Raw genomic sequence first — 21,074 nt, forward strand, 5'->3', positions numbered from 1 at the left:
ATTTATGCCATTTTTTCATGGTGTAATTATAATTTACTTAAACATTATGTAAAGTGACAAAAGAAGTGCCACCTACCAAGAGGCATACATTTATTTGAAAATCAGGCAAACACTCTGAAAAGCCTTTCAAAAAAGGAGACCAACACAAATAAAGTTGATTTATATGGGGGTGTGACAGCTGCAAACACTTAGGGTGACTATCATGACTCTAAAAGGATTCTATAATTGGACTACGTTTCAAGTATTTAAGTTCTAGCTTCACTTTAGAGAAATCAACCTGAAAACTGATGCATTAGGGTTATGTCTGCACAAGAAAGACAGAGGGGAAATCTAATCTATAGATCCATATTCAAAGAAAAGATCTTGGCTATCATAAGACTGCTAAACAAACATATAAATATTTAAGGTATGAATGCATCTTTTTGTTTGTTTTTAAGTGATTCTTGCTTTAACTGACCTTTCTGGTTAAGTGAACAACTTTGGATCCTGATCACTCTGAACAGAAGGAATTTTACTGTGTGTGATCTATGATCTAGATACTAAATTCTTGCTAAGGTATCAGAAACTAGTGGCCTTCTATGGATAATGCTTTACCCCCAAAGGAATAAACTTAAAAGGTAGAGATTTTAAGCATTATGTCAGTCCACTGAGGGACAAACTTTGCCTCTCCGAAGCCCTCAAATCACACTGTAGGAAGATGGCTCTCTGCACCCAAATAGATAGCCAATTTGTGCCTTTTCAGGGGGCAAATTACTAAAATTTTCATCTTGGAGTTAGCTTGGCAATAGTCTAGAATGAATCTTTTAACTGAATAGGAATCACAGCCTATGGTATGACTGCGGCAACTTCTGGCAAACCACTGAAACACTCTCATTTACTAGAAACTGATTCTTACCAATTTGACTCTGGAAGTTAAAATTCTGAGTTTCAAAATATCTAACTGTTGTTCCTTATGGATTGATTATAAAAACAGGGATTCACCAGGGATTTTTAGAAAACAGAGCATACGGTAGGAACACCTACCGTAGAGAGAAAAAGTGTAATTTACATGGTGTTACTTGTCAAATATTTATTACATTTTTAGTGTGTGTACATCACTGTGAGAAACCATGAACTACAGTAACATTAGTAAAAAGGTTCACTAGTCACATTAAGCAGCAGAAAAAGAAATCTTCAGTGGGAATCGGGAAAAGCCCCACAACAGAGCATAAACACAACTACCTGGCTGCTTGTGGTAGGTGAGCTCTCTGCTTGTTAAGCAGAACCACCGTTTCTTGAAATTCTTTTTTCCAATCCGAGTTCTTCCCTGAGCTCTTTTATACATCTCACTGCCAAAACAACAGAGTAAACATTTAGCTACAAATATTAAAATAATTAATCCAAATCAAAGAATTATCCTTTAATTTTAAATGACATGAAGAGCTGTCAAAGATTATATTAAGTTTATGAAAATGTCTTTGCCATCTATAACTCCTGCATTTATTTTGGCCATACAAAGGGAATAAAGTCCTTAAATAATTTGATATTTACAACTGTACTATCCAGAACTAAAAAGGCCAAGTGAGTAATTTTCCCCTTTAACTTCCAATGAAAACACTACTTTACGACTGAATAATGCTGTTACTTTTTTCAAAGTACTACCCTACCACCCCTAATCTCATTATATTTGCAAAACAACTATAGCACTGTATGGACAAGAAGTCATGCCCATCTGGTGTATAGTTTATAGGATAGTGAGGGTGACTTACCTGATTGATGTTACTTAGGCAGTTTTAGCACAGAATAAAGCCCAGATTTCCTCACTCCTGGACCCATGCTCTTTGTACTTACTTAATGTCTATACTGAAATATGACTTTAAAATCTAATTTCATTAAATTACCCTTCTTTCAGGTGCACAGGCTCACTGGTACCACTGGACACTTTAGTTTCAGTAGATGAAATTTCATCCAAGAACTAAACGGGGAAAGGGGCAAATATTACACTTTGTGACAAGGTACATCATAAATTCAGTTTATCAATGTCGCTGATAGATAATATCGTGAAGTTCTTCATTATTAAGGAATAAAGCAAAATACATATTTAATTGTAGGGGAAGTCCCTAATTTACATATGACAGGTATTCTAAAAGTTTATCGTTAAGTTACTTAAAACCCAGAATATATGTCCCTGTAGAAATAATTCAACCCATAATTCCTTAACTGCAACTCTGAAATCTAAAAAGCTCTGAGTACAAAGAGTTTTTTGGTTTGCTTTTGATTTACGGTAAACTCATTTACAGTAACTTAACCTGAACTGGTGAAAGGCTACTTACAGCCTGTATTTATCCTACTTAGTGTGAATATTCACTAATGTGCTACATAAACATTACTGTGTGACACACTGGGGGTATTATATAATATATAGCATATACCTATTATCTTTCAAAACTTTGAAAAACTGAATTCTGAAATACTTCCGTTCCCAAAGATTTCAGATACAGGATTGTGAACCTATACTGTGGGTCAGGAACTGTCAAACTATAGCTCAGCAGGCCAAATTCAACCCGTTTTTGTAAGGCCCACAAGAACAGTTTTTAAATTTTTAAAGGGTTGTAAAAACAAAGAAAAATATGTGGCAGTCTCCTTATGCAGCCATCAAAGCCTAAAGTATTTACTCACTGGCCCTTTACAGAAGAGTTTGCTGACTTTCATCATATATAATTGACTTTAGCCCTGAGAGCTAGTATTTCAGTTATGACTAAAGTGTAATTGGGTTCTTTGGAATAGCCTGAAAATCTAATAACCAGTTAGAAACTTCCCATGGAACATGTGGAAATGAGGTGGTCCAGAAAATTTGAAGTACCCAAATCTAGCAATGGCAAACCACCCAGTGAAAAGCATTTAAGCTTCAAGAATACGCTACCTCAACTGGTCAAGGGGTTCCTGACATGTGGCATCTCTTCATGGGAGAGGGAAATTAGTAGTTCAGAAACAATTCCTGTTCTTAGACAGGAGTCCTATTTTGCCCCATAAATGAACTATTTATTTGTTTAGTCCTTGTTTTTTCCTTTATACTTTTCTATGTTGTCCCGCTTAGGGTTTAAAACAAAAACAAAGTACATTCCGATAAGGATGACATTCAGGCACCAGTGAATAAGCTAAAGTAGAGTTTGTGGGCACAGTCATTTTCTCCTAAGACTGGCTGTAGATTGCCCACCAGACAATCTAAAAGACTGGCTGTAGATTGCCCTCCACTTGTGGGATTTTCCAGTGGAATGTTTACTTCTAGTTTGCTGGAAGAAATCTTGGTAACTGAAAGAACAAGAACAGAGTTTCTTTTGAATTATATATGGGTGACACAGAACAAGTATCCAAGGAAACTAAAGAAATGTCCTATTACCTCTTCAGTGCTCACAGATCAACCATCCACTAATGGAGCGTGAAAGAGTTATTTGAATATTTTATTTCTTAATATTTGCCTGCGGGCACTAATTTTCTTATTTGATAAATATTTATTATTTATTTATGGTAATTATTAAATTTATTATTTATTTGTTATATTGTTAAGGAATATGAGGTAAATCCACTTATATAAGGTGAAAGAAAACATAATAATTCAGATGGACTATAGGCAGGGTAAATATAGGCCTCAATTTGCTCAGGGCCATCCTTGTCTACAACTTTGGTCCCCTCATAATCAAAGTACTCCTTTTCACCCTTGAAAACTTTGTAGTTTTGGACACTAAATTATATGGTCAGCCTGTTTACAGACCTATTCAGGTTATTTTTCCTAAACTTTGTGGAAATAGTATAGGATTCAGAATTATAAACTATTTTCTTCTGGAGCAGTGATCAATGTCACTAGTGAGAACACCACTAATTGAGAAATTGGGTTTCATAAGCTTTTGTACTTTCTAGCACTGCACATATCTAGACTAGTAAATAATAAAGAAAATTCATATATTAGGGCAAAATATCCTATGTAAATGTGAGACAGGAGATGTACTACAGTGATAGTGCATGAGAATGTGAGTGGGTGACTCAGAGCAGATCAGGAACAGACTACACTCCTGGCACCCTTAAATACTTTCTCCACTGACATGACCAACTATACACATTCCGATTGTATCAGGAAAAAGAAATCAGATGCTGCCATAGCCTAGGTCATTAAAAAATGGAAAAACAACCCCAAAACAAAAGACAGAACATCATAATCTTGCCAACAAAAGTCTGCCTACACTGTCCCACAAACTGTTTCAACAATGTCCTGAGAATAAAAGGGCAGCTTTTTCTTTGCCTATTCTTTTGAGAGACTTTCTCCTCAGAAACATTCAATGGTTGCTTAAAAAAAAATTTTTTTTGGTTGAACTTGCGCTATTATTCAAGATGAAAAAAATCCAACTGGCTTTAATTTTTTAAATGATCACTTTCATTTACGAGTCCCTGTAAGAAATTTAAAAGCACACATAAAAAACTACAAACAAAATATACTCCTGGCAGTCACCTGTGAATTATGCTACAGAAACTGAATGCAATCTTTAAAATCTAACCATGCTAATTTAGATTCATTAAGTTAGAATTGTGATAAATAAGATACAGTACTTTCTTCAAGCTAAGTTTAGATGTACTTAAAAATAACTTTTCTTTACAAATTTTTAGGATTTTACAACAATGCTACATTTTGTTTGGGGTGATTCAGAACTAAAGACTCAAGAAATTAAAAATCTTCCCCAAACATTCTCAATTTCTAAGTATAGCAACTTTTGTTTGTTGCAGCTCTTTTGTTATGACCTTATATACTATAGACTTTTGTACATTTTAAATTAAAGTAACTTTCCTCAGGTTACTAACCACAAGCCTATATTGTTTATAAGATATTCAAATAATTCATATATTTTCTCCAGTGGCAAGTAAGTGCCCACTATACATCAGGTACCATTAAGTCTTTCCCCCTAAACCAAAGGTTCTTAATCAGAGGCAATTTTGTCCCTCAGGGGACTTTTGGCAACATTTAGAGACATTTTTAGTTGTAAAAACTGGGAACATGCTTCTGGCATCTAATAGTAGAGGCCAGGGCTGCTGTACATTTTACAGTGGACAAAAATGCCCCTCATAGTCAAGAATTGCCCAACCAAATTGTCAACAGTGCTGCTGTTAAGAAATATTAACTCTAGATATTTGTAATTTGTGTTACTAAGACACTGGCAATAGTAGCTGTTGCTAAAACTCATTTAGGTATTTTCACAGCTGAAAAACCCATAGTTCTGTATGGGAGGAGAAATATAGTAAAAGACAGCCTTTTCACGTTTGATGGACAGGTTAAACATTTTTTTAAAACTGGGGATTGATTCCTAGAACAATATAAAATGTTATTTGCCTAATGCTATATGATAAGAAGTTAATATTTCCAGAGTAAAACAATCATACCTTTTTAACTGCCATAATATATCCTTCTTCTTGAAACATTTTGAAAAATTCACACATGAATGTTTCTTTGAAACTTGACTAAGAAAAAAACACATGGAATTTATATATGTTAAGTAGAGAACTAAGAATATAATTGACTGTATTTTTAAACTTAGGATTAGGGCCTAAAGGGATTCAATCGTATATTTCAAGAGAGTTATAGGGCTTGGAGCTGAAGATTTCTCTCAACAGCTGCTGGATGATTATGGCACAAAAAGATAAATAAAAGGCTTTTGCATCTGTTAACTAGACTCTCTCTCCCATCTTAGACACATTAGTTTAAATGAAACTGTCTTCTGTAACAGGTGACTAAGACACAACATCTAAAAGACACCTATCGCCATCTATACATATATATGTTTTTGGTTCTGCTTTGTTTTTAATTTGAAAGGGAGTAAAGTGAGGGAGAAGGGATCACAGGGTACAACGACATTTAGAAGTGTGAATACAGAGCAAAAGATGTAAAGACTTACCTTGCTTTTGGACAGACTCCCCCAGCTTCCCAAAGTTTGAATGGTTTTTGAGATGAGAGTTAATGTTCTAACTGTCTGTGAATCCTAAAGAATGTAGAAAAGACACAAAAAGTCTTGTTAGGTTTTCAAGAAATAGAATTTGTGTAAAAAGTAGAATAGAGTGAACGGGCTACTTTGCTCTAAAACAGTGACTCAAAAATGTTCATTCAAACCAGCTAAAATCTAGCTAAGGTTTGGCACAATTCACTGAACTAAGGAATTAAGAGACTAAAGAAGCCACATGTAATTGACAGTTCCTCTCAAAGTAATTATATCTAATGACATGTTATACTTTCTTTTGAAAGCCATAATTTAATCAATATTAATTTTTGGGGGGTGGGTACAGTATGGCAGATGGGATCACGTAAAAAATTGTATTCACTTTTGGAATGTCAATGGCATCTACTTTTTTCTACCATATGACTTAAAATGGCAGTTTCCAAATTTTCTGTATTCAACCCACTTGTAAGCATATTCAGTACTTTTATGGCTTCTGCAATCAATTCTTTTCACCATGGAAGCAAAGACCTAAATTCAACTTAGGAAATGAGAAATCACTTAGTTCATGTAGGATCTTAGCAGAAGGTAACTATTTGAGTCTATTATCCAGGCCTATCTGCCAGAAAGAAGTAAATACAAATAAAGTTGACTAAACAGTGCTCCCTAATGAATCCTTGCTGCTTCCTTTTTTTTTTAAATTGAGGTATAATTTACATACAATAAAATGAACAGATTTTAAATGTATATAGTCTGATGAGTTTCCACCAATCCATCCATTTGTATAACCAATTCCCTTATCACTATATAAAACATCTTCTTTGTTTTGGAGATTCAAATACCCATAATCTGCCATCAAAAGACATGTTCAAGGGCTTCTCTGGTGGCGCAGTGGTTAAGAATCCGCCTGCCAATGCAGGAGATACGGGTTCGAGCCCTGGTCCGGGAAGATCCCACATGCCATGGAGCAACTAAGCCCATGCACCACAACTACTGAGCCTGAGCTCTAGAGCCCGTGTGCCACAACTACTGAAGCCTGCGTGCCTAGAGCCCATGCTCCGCAACAGGAGAAGCCACCGCAATGAGAAGCCTGCGCACTGCAGCGAAGAGTAGCCCCCGCTTGCCACAACTAGAGAAAGCCCACGCGCAGCAATGAAGACCCAATGCAGCCCAAAATAAATAAATAAATAAATATTTTAAAAAAGAGATGAAAAAGAATCAAAATAAAATTAAATTAAAAAAGCAAAAGACATGTTCAAGAAAATTTAGATACAGAAATGCTTTAGTTTAGTGTTTGGTTGACATTCCCTAATATTTTAGTATCCCCACACTGAAAATAGACAGTGACTGTGAAGGTGAAGAGATGACCAGGATGTAAGGCCATTCTGGAAAAGAAGGAATATCTGAGATATGATCATTACGATATACTCGTGAAACAGTTACACACCTTAATTAAGGTTATTCAGAAATATTTTAGCTACAACATCCAGAAAATATTTTAGCTACAATATCTATAAAAGGTCCCTCCAATTCTCTGCCTTGAAGAATATAAAATTCTTAACGATGTGCTAACAACCTGAATTTGAACTGAATTTCATCAAGACTTCCCTGTTCAAATTTGGTTTTGAAATCAATGTTTTAGCTCATTATTTTCCTGAACTGGAAAAAGTGAGCAAACCATATTTTGCATAATTTCTGCATGTCAGAGGTTTGTTTACACCAATATGGCCCTCACTACTATTTGACAATCGTATCATTTAGTTACTGCTGATTCCCTAGTGTACTCTACAAAGAAGCTGTTCTAAATTTTCACTCTGCTACTATCTGCCATCATAATTTTTCATAGATGCCCAGGACCTTAGTCATCTGGCACCTAGTACACAGACTAGCACTAGCATATAGTAGATGCTATATTACATGTATTAAATTGAACTGAAACGTTGACTCTGTCACCCCAAAACAACATATCCTATCCTTTTTTCCTTATATTAAGTTGAACCATGTGAAATTGCTGTTGACTATTTTTGATCTACAAAAAAACAAACCAAAACAATTTCATAGGATTCACCATAATACTTCAAAGGGGAAACTGTTCTTTCCCCCGGCAAGTTTATCCTATCACTTTTTCTTTTAAAGACACTCTTTCTGAATCATCCAGTATATGGACGTATTAGTAAGGCCCCTTCTGTCTTTAATTTCTCCCTTTCTGTTGGTCTCTTCTCCTCTATTTAAACCACACATAGCTTTTCCCATTTTTGGAAAAGACATCATTTGATGAGCTCTCTCTCTGAGCGACCATCTTTCACCTATCAAACATTTACTGAGCACCTACTTGTCCTAGAAATTGTGCCATGTGCTTGGGATACACAAATGTGAAAAAGATCCAGCCCTTGCTGTTAAGGTATTGACAGTCCACATGCAGAGACAATAAATAGATGATTATAGAACAGTATGACAAGTGCCATGACAGAGAAAGCCCCAGGGTGCTACAGGCACATATAAGAGAGGAGCCTAACCCAGACTGAAGGGTTAGAGAAGTCTGCCTTGGCTGAGTCTTGGAAGGAGATATCAGTGAGAGACCAGGGGACAGGATGAGAAGGAAAGTTCAATTTTTCTTCTTCACCGTGAAACTTCTCAAAAGAATGGTCTACCATGTCAATGTTACTATAACCCATATTTTAAAATTAGTGTTTTTCAAAAGAAGTATTTATTCATGTGTATATGCACACACACATGTACATGCTTGAATTTGCCCATGTCTTTTAGCAGCAGGGCAAGCTCACTTTTGATATATTTCCTAGGTAAAACTGCATTCACCTACTTATTCCTTAATCTTCTGCAATTGGATTTTCTTCTTTTCTACTTTACTAATATTCTCAAAATTCAAAGAACTTATAAATGTAAAATCTAACAACCTTTAATTGGTTCTCCTCCTCAACCACTCTGTAACTTTCAATACTAGTCCTGACAATGTCATCACCCTCAGGTCACTGGGATCATTCCTTGCTCTCAATTTCTGTAGTATGGATTGTCTATACTCCTTACTTGGTACTAATCAGGTGCTAGTTTTAGATTTAGGTATGTAGCTTTAGATTATGTGTCTTATATATTTGCCTTATTTCCCCAATTAGAATGAAAGGCTCACTTAAAAGCAAACAGTAAAGTTATATGACAGTTTGAAGCAATCCTTCTGACATACTGATTGGAAAGGTGACTTCAAGTACAGAGTCTGTGGTTAGAAGGACTTTATCATAACATCCGTTACAGGGATATGCAAATTCAAGTCTGAATATAAGGCGGGGTCACAAGCTCAGAGGTAGGAGTTCTGTTTATGTCCAGAATATCATCAAGCTTTTGATGCCCCACAGCTCTGTACAGCTTCAGTAACGTAGCCACAGAAAGGACAGCCCTGTGAACAGAAGGCACTGGCCCAATCCTCGGCTGTAGCTACTCAGAGACCATTTGTTCTTTGACAAGAAAGTGTGCGTTGCTGCCACAGCAGCATGGTTTTACTCAGTTCTCAAAGTTAAAAAAGTGGCCGATGTGTAGCTGTCAAGAGAAGCATTGGCTGCAGAGCCCAGTTTAACTCCAAAACCTGTGTGTCTTCCCTACACTGTATTAGTGAGTTTCCTAAGGGCAGGGAGTGTCTCTCCCTCATCACTGCATCTCCAGTGCTGAGCACAGCACCTGATACACTGCAGGTGCTCAAACACCTGACTGCCTAAGAGGCAGGAAGGAACACGGGTAAGCTTACAGCCTGGGAAGACTGAGTGGGTCAGTCAGTGAACTTTCTTAATCCAGTTCAAATTGAGTGAGATCAAATCATAATTTATTAGTTGTGTGACCTTGGAGAAGTCCTTGAATTGTGGTTTTCTTATCTATAAATAAAGATGAGAATAGAATTTACCTCACAGGGTTACTGGGAGGACTGAGTAAGTTAGAACATATAAAGTACTTAGAAGAAGGCCTAGTGCAAAGCAAGGACTACATAAATGTTGGCTTTTATTATTATTATTTGTTATAAAAATCAGCAACAAAAACAATTAGATAAGATTATAAAATGTTTGGAACATAAAAGGTTAAAGAATTAGCAATAATACACTGTAGGAGAAGGAAAAAGAAACAGCAAAAATAAGGAAGTTTAAAATGTTAAGAAACATGTACATCTATGCAGTGCAGATTCAGATTTAAGTAACTAAATACGACTTCAGAACAGACAGATTATATGCCTTAAGTTTTAAATCTCCTATATTTATATCATCATCTCAGGTGAATAAAAAGTAAAACTATGGAGATACCAAACAAATTACATTCCAATGAAAGTTTCTACACCTTTCAGAAATGAGCCTCTTCAAATTTCTGTGAGATTTAAAGCTATCTGCAAGATCAAACTAAACCTATAACTAACGAAAGAAAAAAAAAGACATCCCTGTATTACGGAAATTTACAAACATACAGAACAGCAGAGGGAGAAGATGATGAATCTTCTTTGTACCCATCACCAAGCTGCAGCTATTACCAACACAGTATTATTATTCATGTGCATATCTTTTAACAATAACAAAAAAATAGAATTTTCCGCCTTCTGTGAAAGAATGAAATGGCTAAGAAAAATGCCCAGTAAATTTAATTATCTGTTATAAGAAAACATAGCCAAGTGAAACTTGCCTGTTATTTTATCTTTTCTTATTTTAATAAAAATAAATTAAAATGGAATAAAGCTTTGAGAAGAACAACACTTACTGGATGATGAGGTCGCAAATGAAAAGTATGAGGTGATACTACCGCTACAGCAAAGAAACGAAGAAACACAAAGCTGCTCACTGCAGAATACTGAACATGAGGGTCATCTGCAGGAAAAAAATGGTGAAATGTCATGCACAAAAACACTGAATTAAAAAACAGATGACCAGGTAAAAAATATTGGAAAAACATGTAAATTAAATAGGAGATAAATATAATTTGTATAGTAAGAACTGAGTTGATGAAATGATAGTAATGGTTATGACTAAATTAAAGGAAAAAAATCCTATGACTAAAAAAAATCTGAAAGAAATAATAAATAATAAAGAAAGTGAAAGACAAAGCGGCTAGGTTGTCAGAAATACTTTAATTTGGAAAAATACCTCTTTCCTCATCTGCAAGAAGAGACTCCTGAAATTACAACAACAAAAATAAAGGTAGTATCTAGCACTACCTAGTGGTAATACTGAATCCCCTAAGACTAAGATAGGTGATTGTCTTCAGTTTTGGGATACTGTTTCAATTTTCCCCTCAAAAATCTTGACAATATCAAAGGTTATGTAATAAAAACAATTAGACAGAAATCTTTACTTTAAAAAAGCTACCAATATTCCCTATAAAAATGCAGATGAACTGAAGACAACTTGTGGCTTTGATCATTCAGCTACAGCTTTTGTTGCTGACTGGAGTCAACACTGAACAATCAATCAGATGGTAGAGAAGCAGGTGAGGGAAACAATGTCTGCATTTGGTCTGAGTTTTAACTCTTCTAAGTCACTCAGCAGGTGGTCACCCACAAGTCATTTAATGTGTAGTTCTTTAGTAACACTTGCTTCCCATGACTGCCTCCCCACTCCCCACCCATCTTCCCAGGGCAGTAAGAACAAATGAGAAAATAATGAAAATACTTTATGAGAACAGAACTATCACTACTGGAGTCTACTGAGAATATCTAAGGCCAACAAAAAGATAGTTAAGGAAATATGTTTGCATTTATTAAAAAATCATAGGATGTGTTTTAGATTATTCACATAAACAAGAATGAAACAGCTGATGCATACTGAAGGCCAAATTCACTGGGTAGTGTAGAGCACGGTGAGCAGTAGCATGCTTTGGAGTGGGCCGGGCCCAGGTGTGAGACCCTGCTCGCCTGCTGGCCATGTCACGGACCTTGGGCAAATTACTTGACTTCCCTAAACCTCAGTTTCATTAACTACTGCAGGGGAGCAGTACCTATCTCATGTGGTGTTGTGTAGGTGAGAGAGAGGAGATAGTGAGGCTAGCACTGTGCCTGTTCACTAAGTCCTCAATGTGGTTATTATGATCTAACACACTATTTAAAACTATAATTTCAGGGCTTCCCTGGTGGCGCAGTGGTTGAGAGTCCACCTGCCGATGCAGGGGACACGGGCTTGTGCCCCGGTCCAGGAAGATCCCACATGCCGCGGAGCAGCTGGGCCCGTGAGCCATGGCCGCTGGGCCTGCGTGTTGGAGCCTGTGCTCCGCAACAGGAGAGGCCACAGCAGTGAGAGGCCCGCGTACCGCAAAAAAAAAAAAAAAAAAAAAAAAAAAAAAAAAATATATATATATATATATATATATATAACTTCAGCCAGCATTTCATCTTTCCATACTTTAATGTCTCTGCTCCCCTTATTTTCATTACAAAGTCTAGATTTAGTATGCTTATTTCAAGTTAACTGTTCATATTTTTACTATAATTAGCAAAGACATCTAGGGCTGAATTTATCTACATGTTAGTTAGACAACTCAACCCCACTTTAGCTTTGGGTAATTTAGTGGAGCAGCAGATAACTGCACACACCTGTGTGCACACAACACTTAAAAAAATATGATAAAATAGCAAAATCTCTTCAGATGGTTACAGAAATAAACTTACAGTTTCACACGGCTGGATAAGACTGATAATTTAAGCAGCTGCCTTACCTCCTTACCCTCCCCCCCATTACAGGCAGATCTGGAAAGACAGCCATAGTAAGTTTATTTACTTAATCAGAGATGCATATAATTAGAATAATTCCAAGTACTGACAATCAGAGATAGCAGCTGTTAATTTAATTGAAATGTTTCTAAGCAAAGCCTTGACACAGGTGTTCTTGCAAAATTAAAGCATGCCAGATATTGATATATGTTACCTCAAAATTCTATGTATATTGCAACAGAGATGTTTCTAATGTCTAAAACCATTTTTGCAAAAACCTCTCATCACTAAGACCTTAGCATTCTCAAACTGTCAAATCTAGTTAGGTGTACAGAACTTAAAAATTCTCACTATTTTGAGTGCATGCAAGTGGAAAAGGTAGTTGGTACAAATAACAAAGCTGTTTTTGTTTATCATATTTAACAGTCTCATAAGCAGCTGGTATAAATATTTACTTATATACTGTTATGGTTCTAAATTTCTGCCTTTCTTAAAATTAGTGTTGATTTTGATTTGCTTGTATAAAGTTGCTATTATATTGAAATAAACAAGAGTATTCTGTTTAGAGATTACAGGAAAATTAAATCAGATGTTTCATTAAAAAGCTAGAACTATTTTGAAAAATGAAAGAAGACTATACTTAACAAACCATAAACACATTCACATAAACCAAATAGATAACAAATCTACAGAAAAATCAAGTATAGGAAAAAAATGGCGTATTTTAGTAAAACAAGGCACTTACTAGGAAATCTTTGAGTGGCCATTTGCCTTAGAGAATAAAAGATATCACACATTACAGTGGGGCAACTCATACTTGATTTTACAATTGTACTGAATAACTTGTCTACATAGTAGCGCAGATTCTCCTGTAGGATTTAAAAAGGTAAACATTAAGATTTTGACTTTTATGCATCTTCAATAGCCTTTATGGAAAAAAATTCAGCGAAAATGAGATATATTAGGCAGTCATCATCTAGTATTCTAAAGCTTTGCTTCCCTTCTCTAAACACACTCAGCTAAAGGACAATTGCATCCTGAACTCATTTAATGAATTAGATTTAGACTAGTTAGATATAAGAGGTGAATGTATGGAATAAAATTCATAAGAAGCAGCAGAGAATAAAATGATCCAAAGAGAAATGAGGGAAATAACATTCTAAAAACTAGACACAGGAAATGCTGCTAATAGTATGGGCATCATGCAAATGAAAAGCACTGCTCTCCTCCAAATAACATTACTACAACATAAGTGGGAGACAGGTATACCATTAAGACCAATTTTAATGCAGTTATAAAGGCAGCGAAGACTTACCTTATTATTTTCTACATTATCTCCCTCTTTCAATTTAATAGGATCAATTTCACAGGATTTTGAGGATTCACATATCTGGAAAATAGATCAATTTTTCATCTAATGCTCTAAATAATGGGGCAAAATGAAAATAACTATTATTTTTCTGATCATACAATTATAAAAATTAAAACTGTAACAAAGTTTAAAACCCCCATCCAGAAATAATGTATACAATATGCCTAAAGAACTGTATCAAAAAACATTTCTCATATATTTGAAACTCCAGCTAAAATAAACCCTATAACAAAGAAATAATTATGTAGAGTATACTACAATGTGCCCTTCAAGTAAAAATCCATTGATGGAACAGTAAATCATTTATTTTACTTCTAAAGTGTTCACCTGTGTTCTTTCACTAATGTGTGAATGGATATATCATCCCCATCAGTAGATAACTTGATGAAAGAGATGCTGTAATAAGGACAAACTATTAGTATCAGAGGTTATATTCTGTACCTCATCTAGAATAGGTTTTAATGTTACTTTCAGGTAGTGCCTTCCCACTATTTTCATCATCTCATCCAGACATCGGGTAGCCAAGGAATTTCCTCTAAAAATTGTGTTTGCATCTCTGAAATACAAATAGAAATAAGGTGAAATCAAGTGTAATAAACAAAGGCTGTAAAATCAATAATGAGGTATTTGACTTTGGTCATATAAACAATTTTAGTAATTTTTACCAACCTGCTACAATTAGGATTTTCAAACTTACCAAAAACATAAAAAAATAAGTTAGGAAAAAAAAGTAACCTATATTTGAACTACAAAAGTAGTGTGTGTCTAAAACAAGTGTTAGACTATGACAGGAACAGGAAGCCATCTGATTGCTTTTAATGTCACACATGGGCATATAAGGGTGCTACATAATGGATAAGGGGGAAAAAACCCTTCTGTCCTGGTGTTTTATTTGTGACATGTGACTCATTACAATAAAGAAGCAAAGATTAATAACAGGAAATTTTAACAATGAGTGAAAAAAATCTTTTAATTGTTAACTTTACTGTTGGTGGATACTGTTTGCTATCTTAAAGACCTGCCTTTTATTACTTGCTAAGCAGTTCTTTTACGACCTCTATACAGAAAGGCTGGTCAATACAAGAGAACTGAGATTACAAAAACAATTTGGGGGCTTCCCTGGTGGCGCAGTGGTTGTGAATCTGCCTGCCAATGCAGGGGACACGGGTTTGAGCCCTGGTCTGGGAAGATCCCACATGCCACGGAGCAACTAAGCCCGTGCGCCACAACTGCTGAGCCTGTGCTCTAGATCCCGTGAGCCACAACTACTGAGCCCATGTGCCTCAACTACAGAAGCCCACGCGCCTACAGCCCGTGCTCCACAACAAGAGAGGCCACTGCAGTGAGAAGCCCGTGCACTGCAACGAAGAGTAGCCCCCGCTCTCCGCAACTAGAGAAAGCCCGCGCGCTGCAACAAACACCCAACACAGCCAAAAATAAATAAAATAAATAAATTTATAAAAAATAATTAAAAAAAGAAATACTTAAAAAAAAAGAAACAATTTGGCAAATTAAGGTCCAATTTCAACAGCACATAATTAACATTTAGTAAAATATAACTCTTACTGTGTATCCTTCAAGTCTAATTCAGCTACTGCAGTGGCAAAAGGAACAAGTTTATCATGGTGGAGCAGCAGTCGTACAAGGGGCAAAACAGCATCATTTTTATCTCGACATATTTCACCCAAAATGTAAGCAGCTGAGGCAGATATTGGCTAGAATACAGAAAGGTAGAAAACAAGCACAAAATCAAAGAAGCATGATTAAATATTCAATCATTAGCCTTTAAAAAGTAATGCAAATATGTTCATTAATGGTAACTGTTGTATAGAATAATATTTAATATTCTAGATTTTTATCAGAGATGAAATTTGGAGCAGATATTGGTATATAGTACTCTGGTTCAGAATATATATATATATTTATATATATATATACACATACATACAGAGTGTGTCTGTGTGTGTATATATATATACACACGTATACATAGTTTTAATAAAACCTGATATTCTGAAATCTTTTCCACATCATTTACAGAATTATTTTAGCCTTTCCATATTAAGTTAACACACAACATTTTTAAAGTACCTGAACATCTGGTGATTTTAGCAGCAAAGTTTTCAAAGGACCATAGTACTCTGAAGGAAGCACACAGTCTTCTGTATAACATATATTTAATCGAAGGGATCCCAGGTCATCAGTTTTAGATGACTTGTTTCCGTTGTCTCTTGGTTGTAGCAAGTACCTAAAGTAAAAATAGAATCAATTCTATGCAATGGTAATGGGCATCAAAGTTGGTGAGGTAAACAAACAGCTAAGCTATCAAAAAACTAAATCAAAAAAGTCAACTTAATATTTAATGTTAGGATAATTCATTAAATAGCAGAGTATTCATTTTCAGAGGCTTAATAGTGGCTGTCTATTGAACTAGAAAGCTAAAAGTAGATTTTAATCCAGGAAAAAAAAGTATAGATAATACAAAAATCAAGATCTCAAAAGGACTGAATAAGAGTCTGATTAGCTTGCAGGTTAGGAAAAAAATAATAAAAAATAAAACACAAAATCCAACACATTATCAAAAATAACTCTTTACCAACTAAATTTAAGAAAGACGCATTTGGTTGAAATAGATAAGACATACTACAAGAAGGTATAAGTGATCTCATTTTAAAGTAAATCCTACATTGTAAAAATTTGAACTTTTTTTTTTTTTTTTTTTTTTTTGCGATACGCAGGCCTCTCACTGTTGTGGCCTCTCCCGTTGTGGAGCACAGGCTCCGGACACGCAGGCCCAGCGGCCATGGCTCACGGGCCCAGCTGCTCCGCGGCATGTGGGATCTTCCTGGACCGGGGCACAAGCCCGTGTCCCCTGCATCGGCAGGTGGACTCTCAACCGCTGTGCCACCAGGGAAGCCCTGAACTTATTTTTTAAAAGTTAGTGATTGAAGGTTTATAAAGGATTTTTATATTATTAAAGGATTCACAGTGCAAATATATTGAAAATGTTTTTATTTGCAACAATCAGATTTACATGAATTTTTTCAGGTAAGTAAAAGGCAAAAAATATATATGTACAAAATAGAGGCAGCTTTAAATTGGAATATTTAAGAAATATTAAAGGAATATTAAGGAAAGAGAAGTGTTTAAAAATCAAGAGAAATTTATAGGACCAAAACCAGAAATCTAAGTTATTTCTAAAGACCTTCTGTCATGGAAATTTAAAAATACATACAAAAGTAAAAAGAGTAGCATACTGAACTCCCATGTACCATCACCTAACTTCAATAATTATCAACTCAAGGCTATTCTTGTTTTAGCCATCTCTCTACTCAGTCCTCCCATCCCACTCCTGCATTATTTTAAAACAATTTCCAGGTGTTTTATAATTTCATCTATAAATATTTAAGTATATATAACTATATAACTATAAATATATATATAAACTTTTAAAAATCATTGCTATCCCGTCAGTATGCAAATTCTCCCAAACTTAAACAGTTTTCTATATTCTATTCAAATCCAAGTTTTAGAGATTGTAATTGGTTGATAGCTTAAGTTTCTTTTAACCTATAGATTCCCTCTAACCACTAAGAAATCAGGTAATTTATCTAGACAGTTTTCCAGACTTGGGACTCTGTTAACTCTATCTCCATGATGTCATTTAACATGTTCTTTTGTCTCCTCTGTATTTCCTGTAGTATTGTAGATAGATCTAGGAGCTTGGTTAGATTCTGATTTCATATTCTGGCAAGAACATTTCATTTAGAGTGCTGTGTAGTCCCACCAAGAGGCACTAATGTCTGACTGTTTTCTCTTTTTGTGATATTAGCAATCACTGATGACCACTGCCGAGAGTCATTAATCTGCACAGGTTGCAAAATGATAACTATAATTCTATCATCCCTCCTTCACTCATTAGCTAGAATGCTTTTTATAAAGGAGTCAGTAGTTTTGATATTTACTTTTGATGTCTTCCCCTAACAGACTAACTTGTTTAAAAATAGAAGAGAGGGGGGTTTTAATAGAATTCTAGCTTTCAGAAAGATATGATAAATATATAAAAGAGAACTAGAGAATTAACCAAGAAAAATTTAAAAGATGAAGGAATGGTAATGTAAGGAGAAGAAATTATACAGAAATTGTATCACTACCCACAAAACAGGAATTCTTGTCTCAGAAGACCAACCTTCAGAACTTCTAGTCTCTGATTTGAGAAATAATGATTTAAAGAATTTGCCTATGGAAATAATTGGAAATAAGCCTATTAGCAAAGATGACTCTGAAGTGCCTCTAAGGGAAGTCTAGCTGGCTGATCCACAAGCATCCTGATGTGGGCATCACTATGGTCAATTTCCAACAATGCAGTGTATGTTCTGTAGCTTTGCAGACTCAGATACCTAGTTTTAACAGCACATCTCAAAGTGAACCTGAATTGCAATGATTGAGCACAGAGACTAATATATTTAAAACAGAAGGCCAATTACTAAATTTATGAAAAGAAATACTGTTGACCCTTGAACAACATGGGTTTGAACTTCACGGTTCCTGGAAGTAATCCCCCATGGATACCGAGCAAAGACTGTACAACAGTCAAATGGCAAAGAGACCCACACTTTTTTGTGACTAATACATTTTATTATGGAAATGTTAATTCACAAAAGTAGGGAGAAGGGTGATAATATTAGTAAGCAACACCCTCACCATCACCCTCATGCACTTATCACTTGGCTTCAACAATTATCACCATTTCCCATAGTGTTTCATCTACATCTCCTACTTCAACTAATACCTTTTTTTTACCTGTTAATACAATTGTTTATGTTTGATCAGTACATTTTTTACCTATTGGTAAGCTATTTGGAAAGCCAAATTATTTATCGGAAGGTGCTGTGGTGAGTACAGAGACACAACACAGAGATCTAAGGAAATCTGAAGAATCTCTCAGCTAAGACAATTTTGCCAAGGAAAGAACAATACTTCTAGAACAGAATCCCCTTACCGCTCGACTGTGCTTGAATGGGCAGCAGCCACCCATGTTGGCCTCTTTGGGACACATTTTTATTCTGCCCCATCTATTTTAACTTATGTTTTCTGTATATGGAGGATAAAATTACTTGTGTTACAGTTAAAACCCAGACTCCCAGGGACTGCGCCTACCCATCCTAAACAGTGTCCTCATACTCTAGTCAGGTTACAGATTCTGTTTTGGTTTGTTCTATGGAAATTATACTCAGAGGGCATCTCTAATTCCCTTATCTCCGAATTACTGGGGGAAGGAATATGCTTTATCCCTCTGGTACTCCCATAAAACTACAAAATACCCGCAAAATAGGTCTACAGTCCTAACACGGCACATTCTTTGCAGAGGGATTCGGGCAGTGTTATGCCAGTTATTCGTTTTTATGCATACACTGTTCTAGGACGCTCAGGAACTCCAGAGGGCTTGCTCCTGCCACTCTTTTTAAACCTGTCTCCTTGGGTTCCTTTGGCAGGATAAGAAATTCCTATGGACAAAATACTTCACCCATGTCTACTTGAACAAAATACAGAATTTCAAAACTGTCCTACCCATTCCTTAAAAAGATCATTTTTTTAAATGAGAAGGGACCACTCACTCAATTTTCTTTTTAATAATATTTTATAAGCAAGGGACACTCAAATCTTTGCTGACAGCTTAAAACAGAATATTTTTGAGTTTTAAATATATTCAAAAATATTTATGCCAAAGTACAAATTTATTATGGTACACTGGTTAAGAGCACAAACTTTGGAGTCAAAGAGTTTGGTCCAAATCACAGCTGTATGACCTTGGGAAAACTGCTCAATCTCTCTGTGCTTGTTTCCTTACCTCTTAAATAAGGGGTAATAATAGTATCTAACTGATTTAATCCCTAAGGAGGTTATATAAGTAAAGCACTTAGAATAGTGCCTTGTACACAGTAAATGTTATTTATAAAACATTTATATACATATAACTGTTACCACTTAAAATATATTAAATAGCTTTTCCGGTAAACGGCCTGAGGTAACCTCTAAAAATGGTTCGTTATTCACTTGACCCAGAAAACCACAAAAAATCAGGCAAATCAAGAGGTTCAAATCTTCGTGTTCACTTTAAGAACCCTTGTGAAACTGCCCAGGCCATTAAGTGTATGCATATATGAAAAGCCACCGAGTATCTGAAGGATGTCACTTTACAGAAGCAATGTGTGCCATTCCATCATTACAATGGTGGAGTTCATAGGTGTGCCCCAGGCCAAACAGTGGGGCTGGACACAGGGTTGGAGGCCCAAAAGGAGTGCTGAATTTTTACTGCACATGCTCAAAAACGCAGAGAGTAATGCTGAACTTAAGGGCTTAGATGTAGATTCTCTGGTCATTGAGCACATCCAGGTGAACAAAGCCCTCCCAAGATACGGCACAGGATTTATAGAGCTCATGGTAGGATCAACCCATACATGAGCTCTCCCTGCCACAATGAGATGATCCTCACTGAAAAAGAACAGATTGTTCCTAAACCAGAAGAGGAGGTTGCACAGAAGAAAAAGATATCCCAGAAGAAACTAAAGAAACAAAAACTTATGGCCTGGGAATAAATGCTTCAAAAAAATAAATGCAAGTAAAAGTTAAAAAACATATATATGTAAAATAACTATACATAATGTCATTATTTATATAATTAGGTACATGTAATTTATTATTTTAAAACACTGTTACAAAAATCTCAATTTAAACAATCTAAAGGAGCCCTGGTGAATTAAGCAATCTTGTATGAATTAGAGCTAAAAAGAAAAACCTCGGGCTTCCCTGGTGGCGCAGTGGTTAAGAGTCTGCCTGCCGATGCAGGGGACATGGGTTCGTGCCCCGGTCCGGGAAGATCCCACATGCCGCGGAGCGGCTGGGCCCGTGAGCCATGGCTGCTGAGCCTGCGCGTCCGGAGCCTGTGCTCCGCAATGGGAGAGGCCACAACAGTGAGAGGCCCATGTACCGCAAACAAAAAAAAAAAAAAAAAGAAAAAGAAAAACCTCAAGATTTGTTAGGTAGAGGATATCTGGTGTGT

The 21,074-nt window shown here is 35.8% G+C and overlaps 1 protein-coding gene across 3 annotated transcripts in view; it reads right to left on the reverse strand.

The window, feature by feature from the left end:
• The window catches only part of RASA2 (RAS p21 protein activator 2), a 125,725-nt gene that overhangs the window by 21,203 nt on the left and 83,448 nt on the right, over nucleotides 1–21,074 (reverse strand). For 2 of the 3 annotated variants that reach the window (XM_060099593.1, XM_060099590.1), the window contains exons 10-19: nucleotides 16,103–16,259; nucleotides 15,578–15,726; nucleotides 14,453–14,567; nucleotides 13,955–14,029; nucleotides 13,385–13,508; nucleotides 10,698–10,804; nucleotides 5,919–6,002; nucleotides 5,407–5,484; nucleotides 1,881–1,954; nucleotides 1,219–1,328 (exon numbers count right to left, since the gene is read on the reverse strand). In XM_060099593.1, coding sequence (XP_059955576.1) covers nucleotides 1,219–1,328; nucleotides 1,881–1,954; nucleotides 5,407–5,484; nucleotides 5,919–6,002; nucleotides 10,698–10,804; nucleotides 13,385–13,508; nucleotides 13,955–14,029; nucleotides 14,453–14,567; nucleotides 15,578–15,726; nucleotides 16,103–16,259 — 1,073 coding nt within the window. The remainder of the gene's footprint in view (nucleotides 1–1,218; nucleotides 1,329–1,880; nucleotides 1,955–5,406; nucleotides 5,485–5,918; nucleotides 6,003–10,697; nucleotides 10,805–13,384; nucleotides 13,509–13,954; nucleotides 14,030–14,452; nucleotides 14,568–15,577; nucleotides 15,727–16,102; nucleotides 16,260–21,074) is intronic. The other variant, XM_060099591.1, reaches the window with a different exon arrangement.

This window comes from Mesoplodon densirostris, chromosome 5, assembly GCF_025265405.1.
Source record: "Mesoplodon densirostris isolate mMesDen1 chromosome 5, mMesDen1 primary haplotype, whole genome shotgun sequence".
NCBI classification, from domain to species: domain Eukaryota; kingdom Metazoa; phylum Chordata; class Mammalia; order Artiodactyla; family Ziphiidae; genus Mesoplodon; species Mesoplodon densirostris.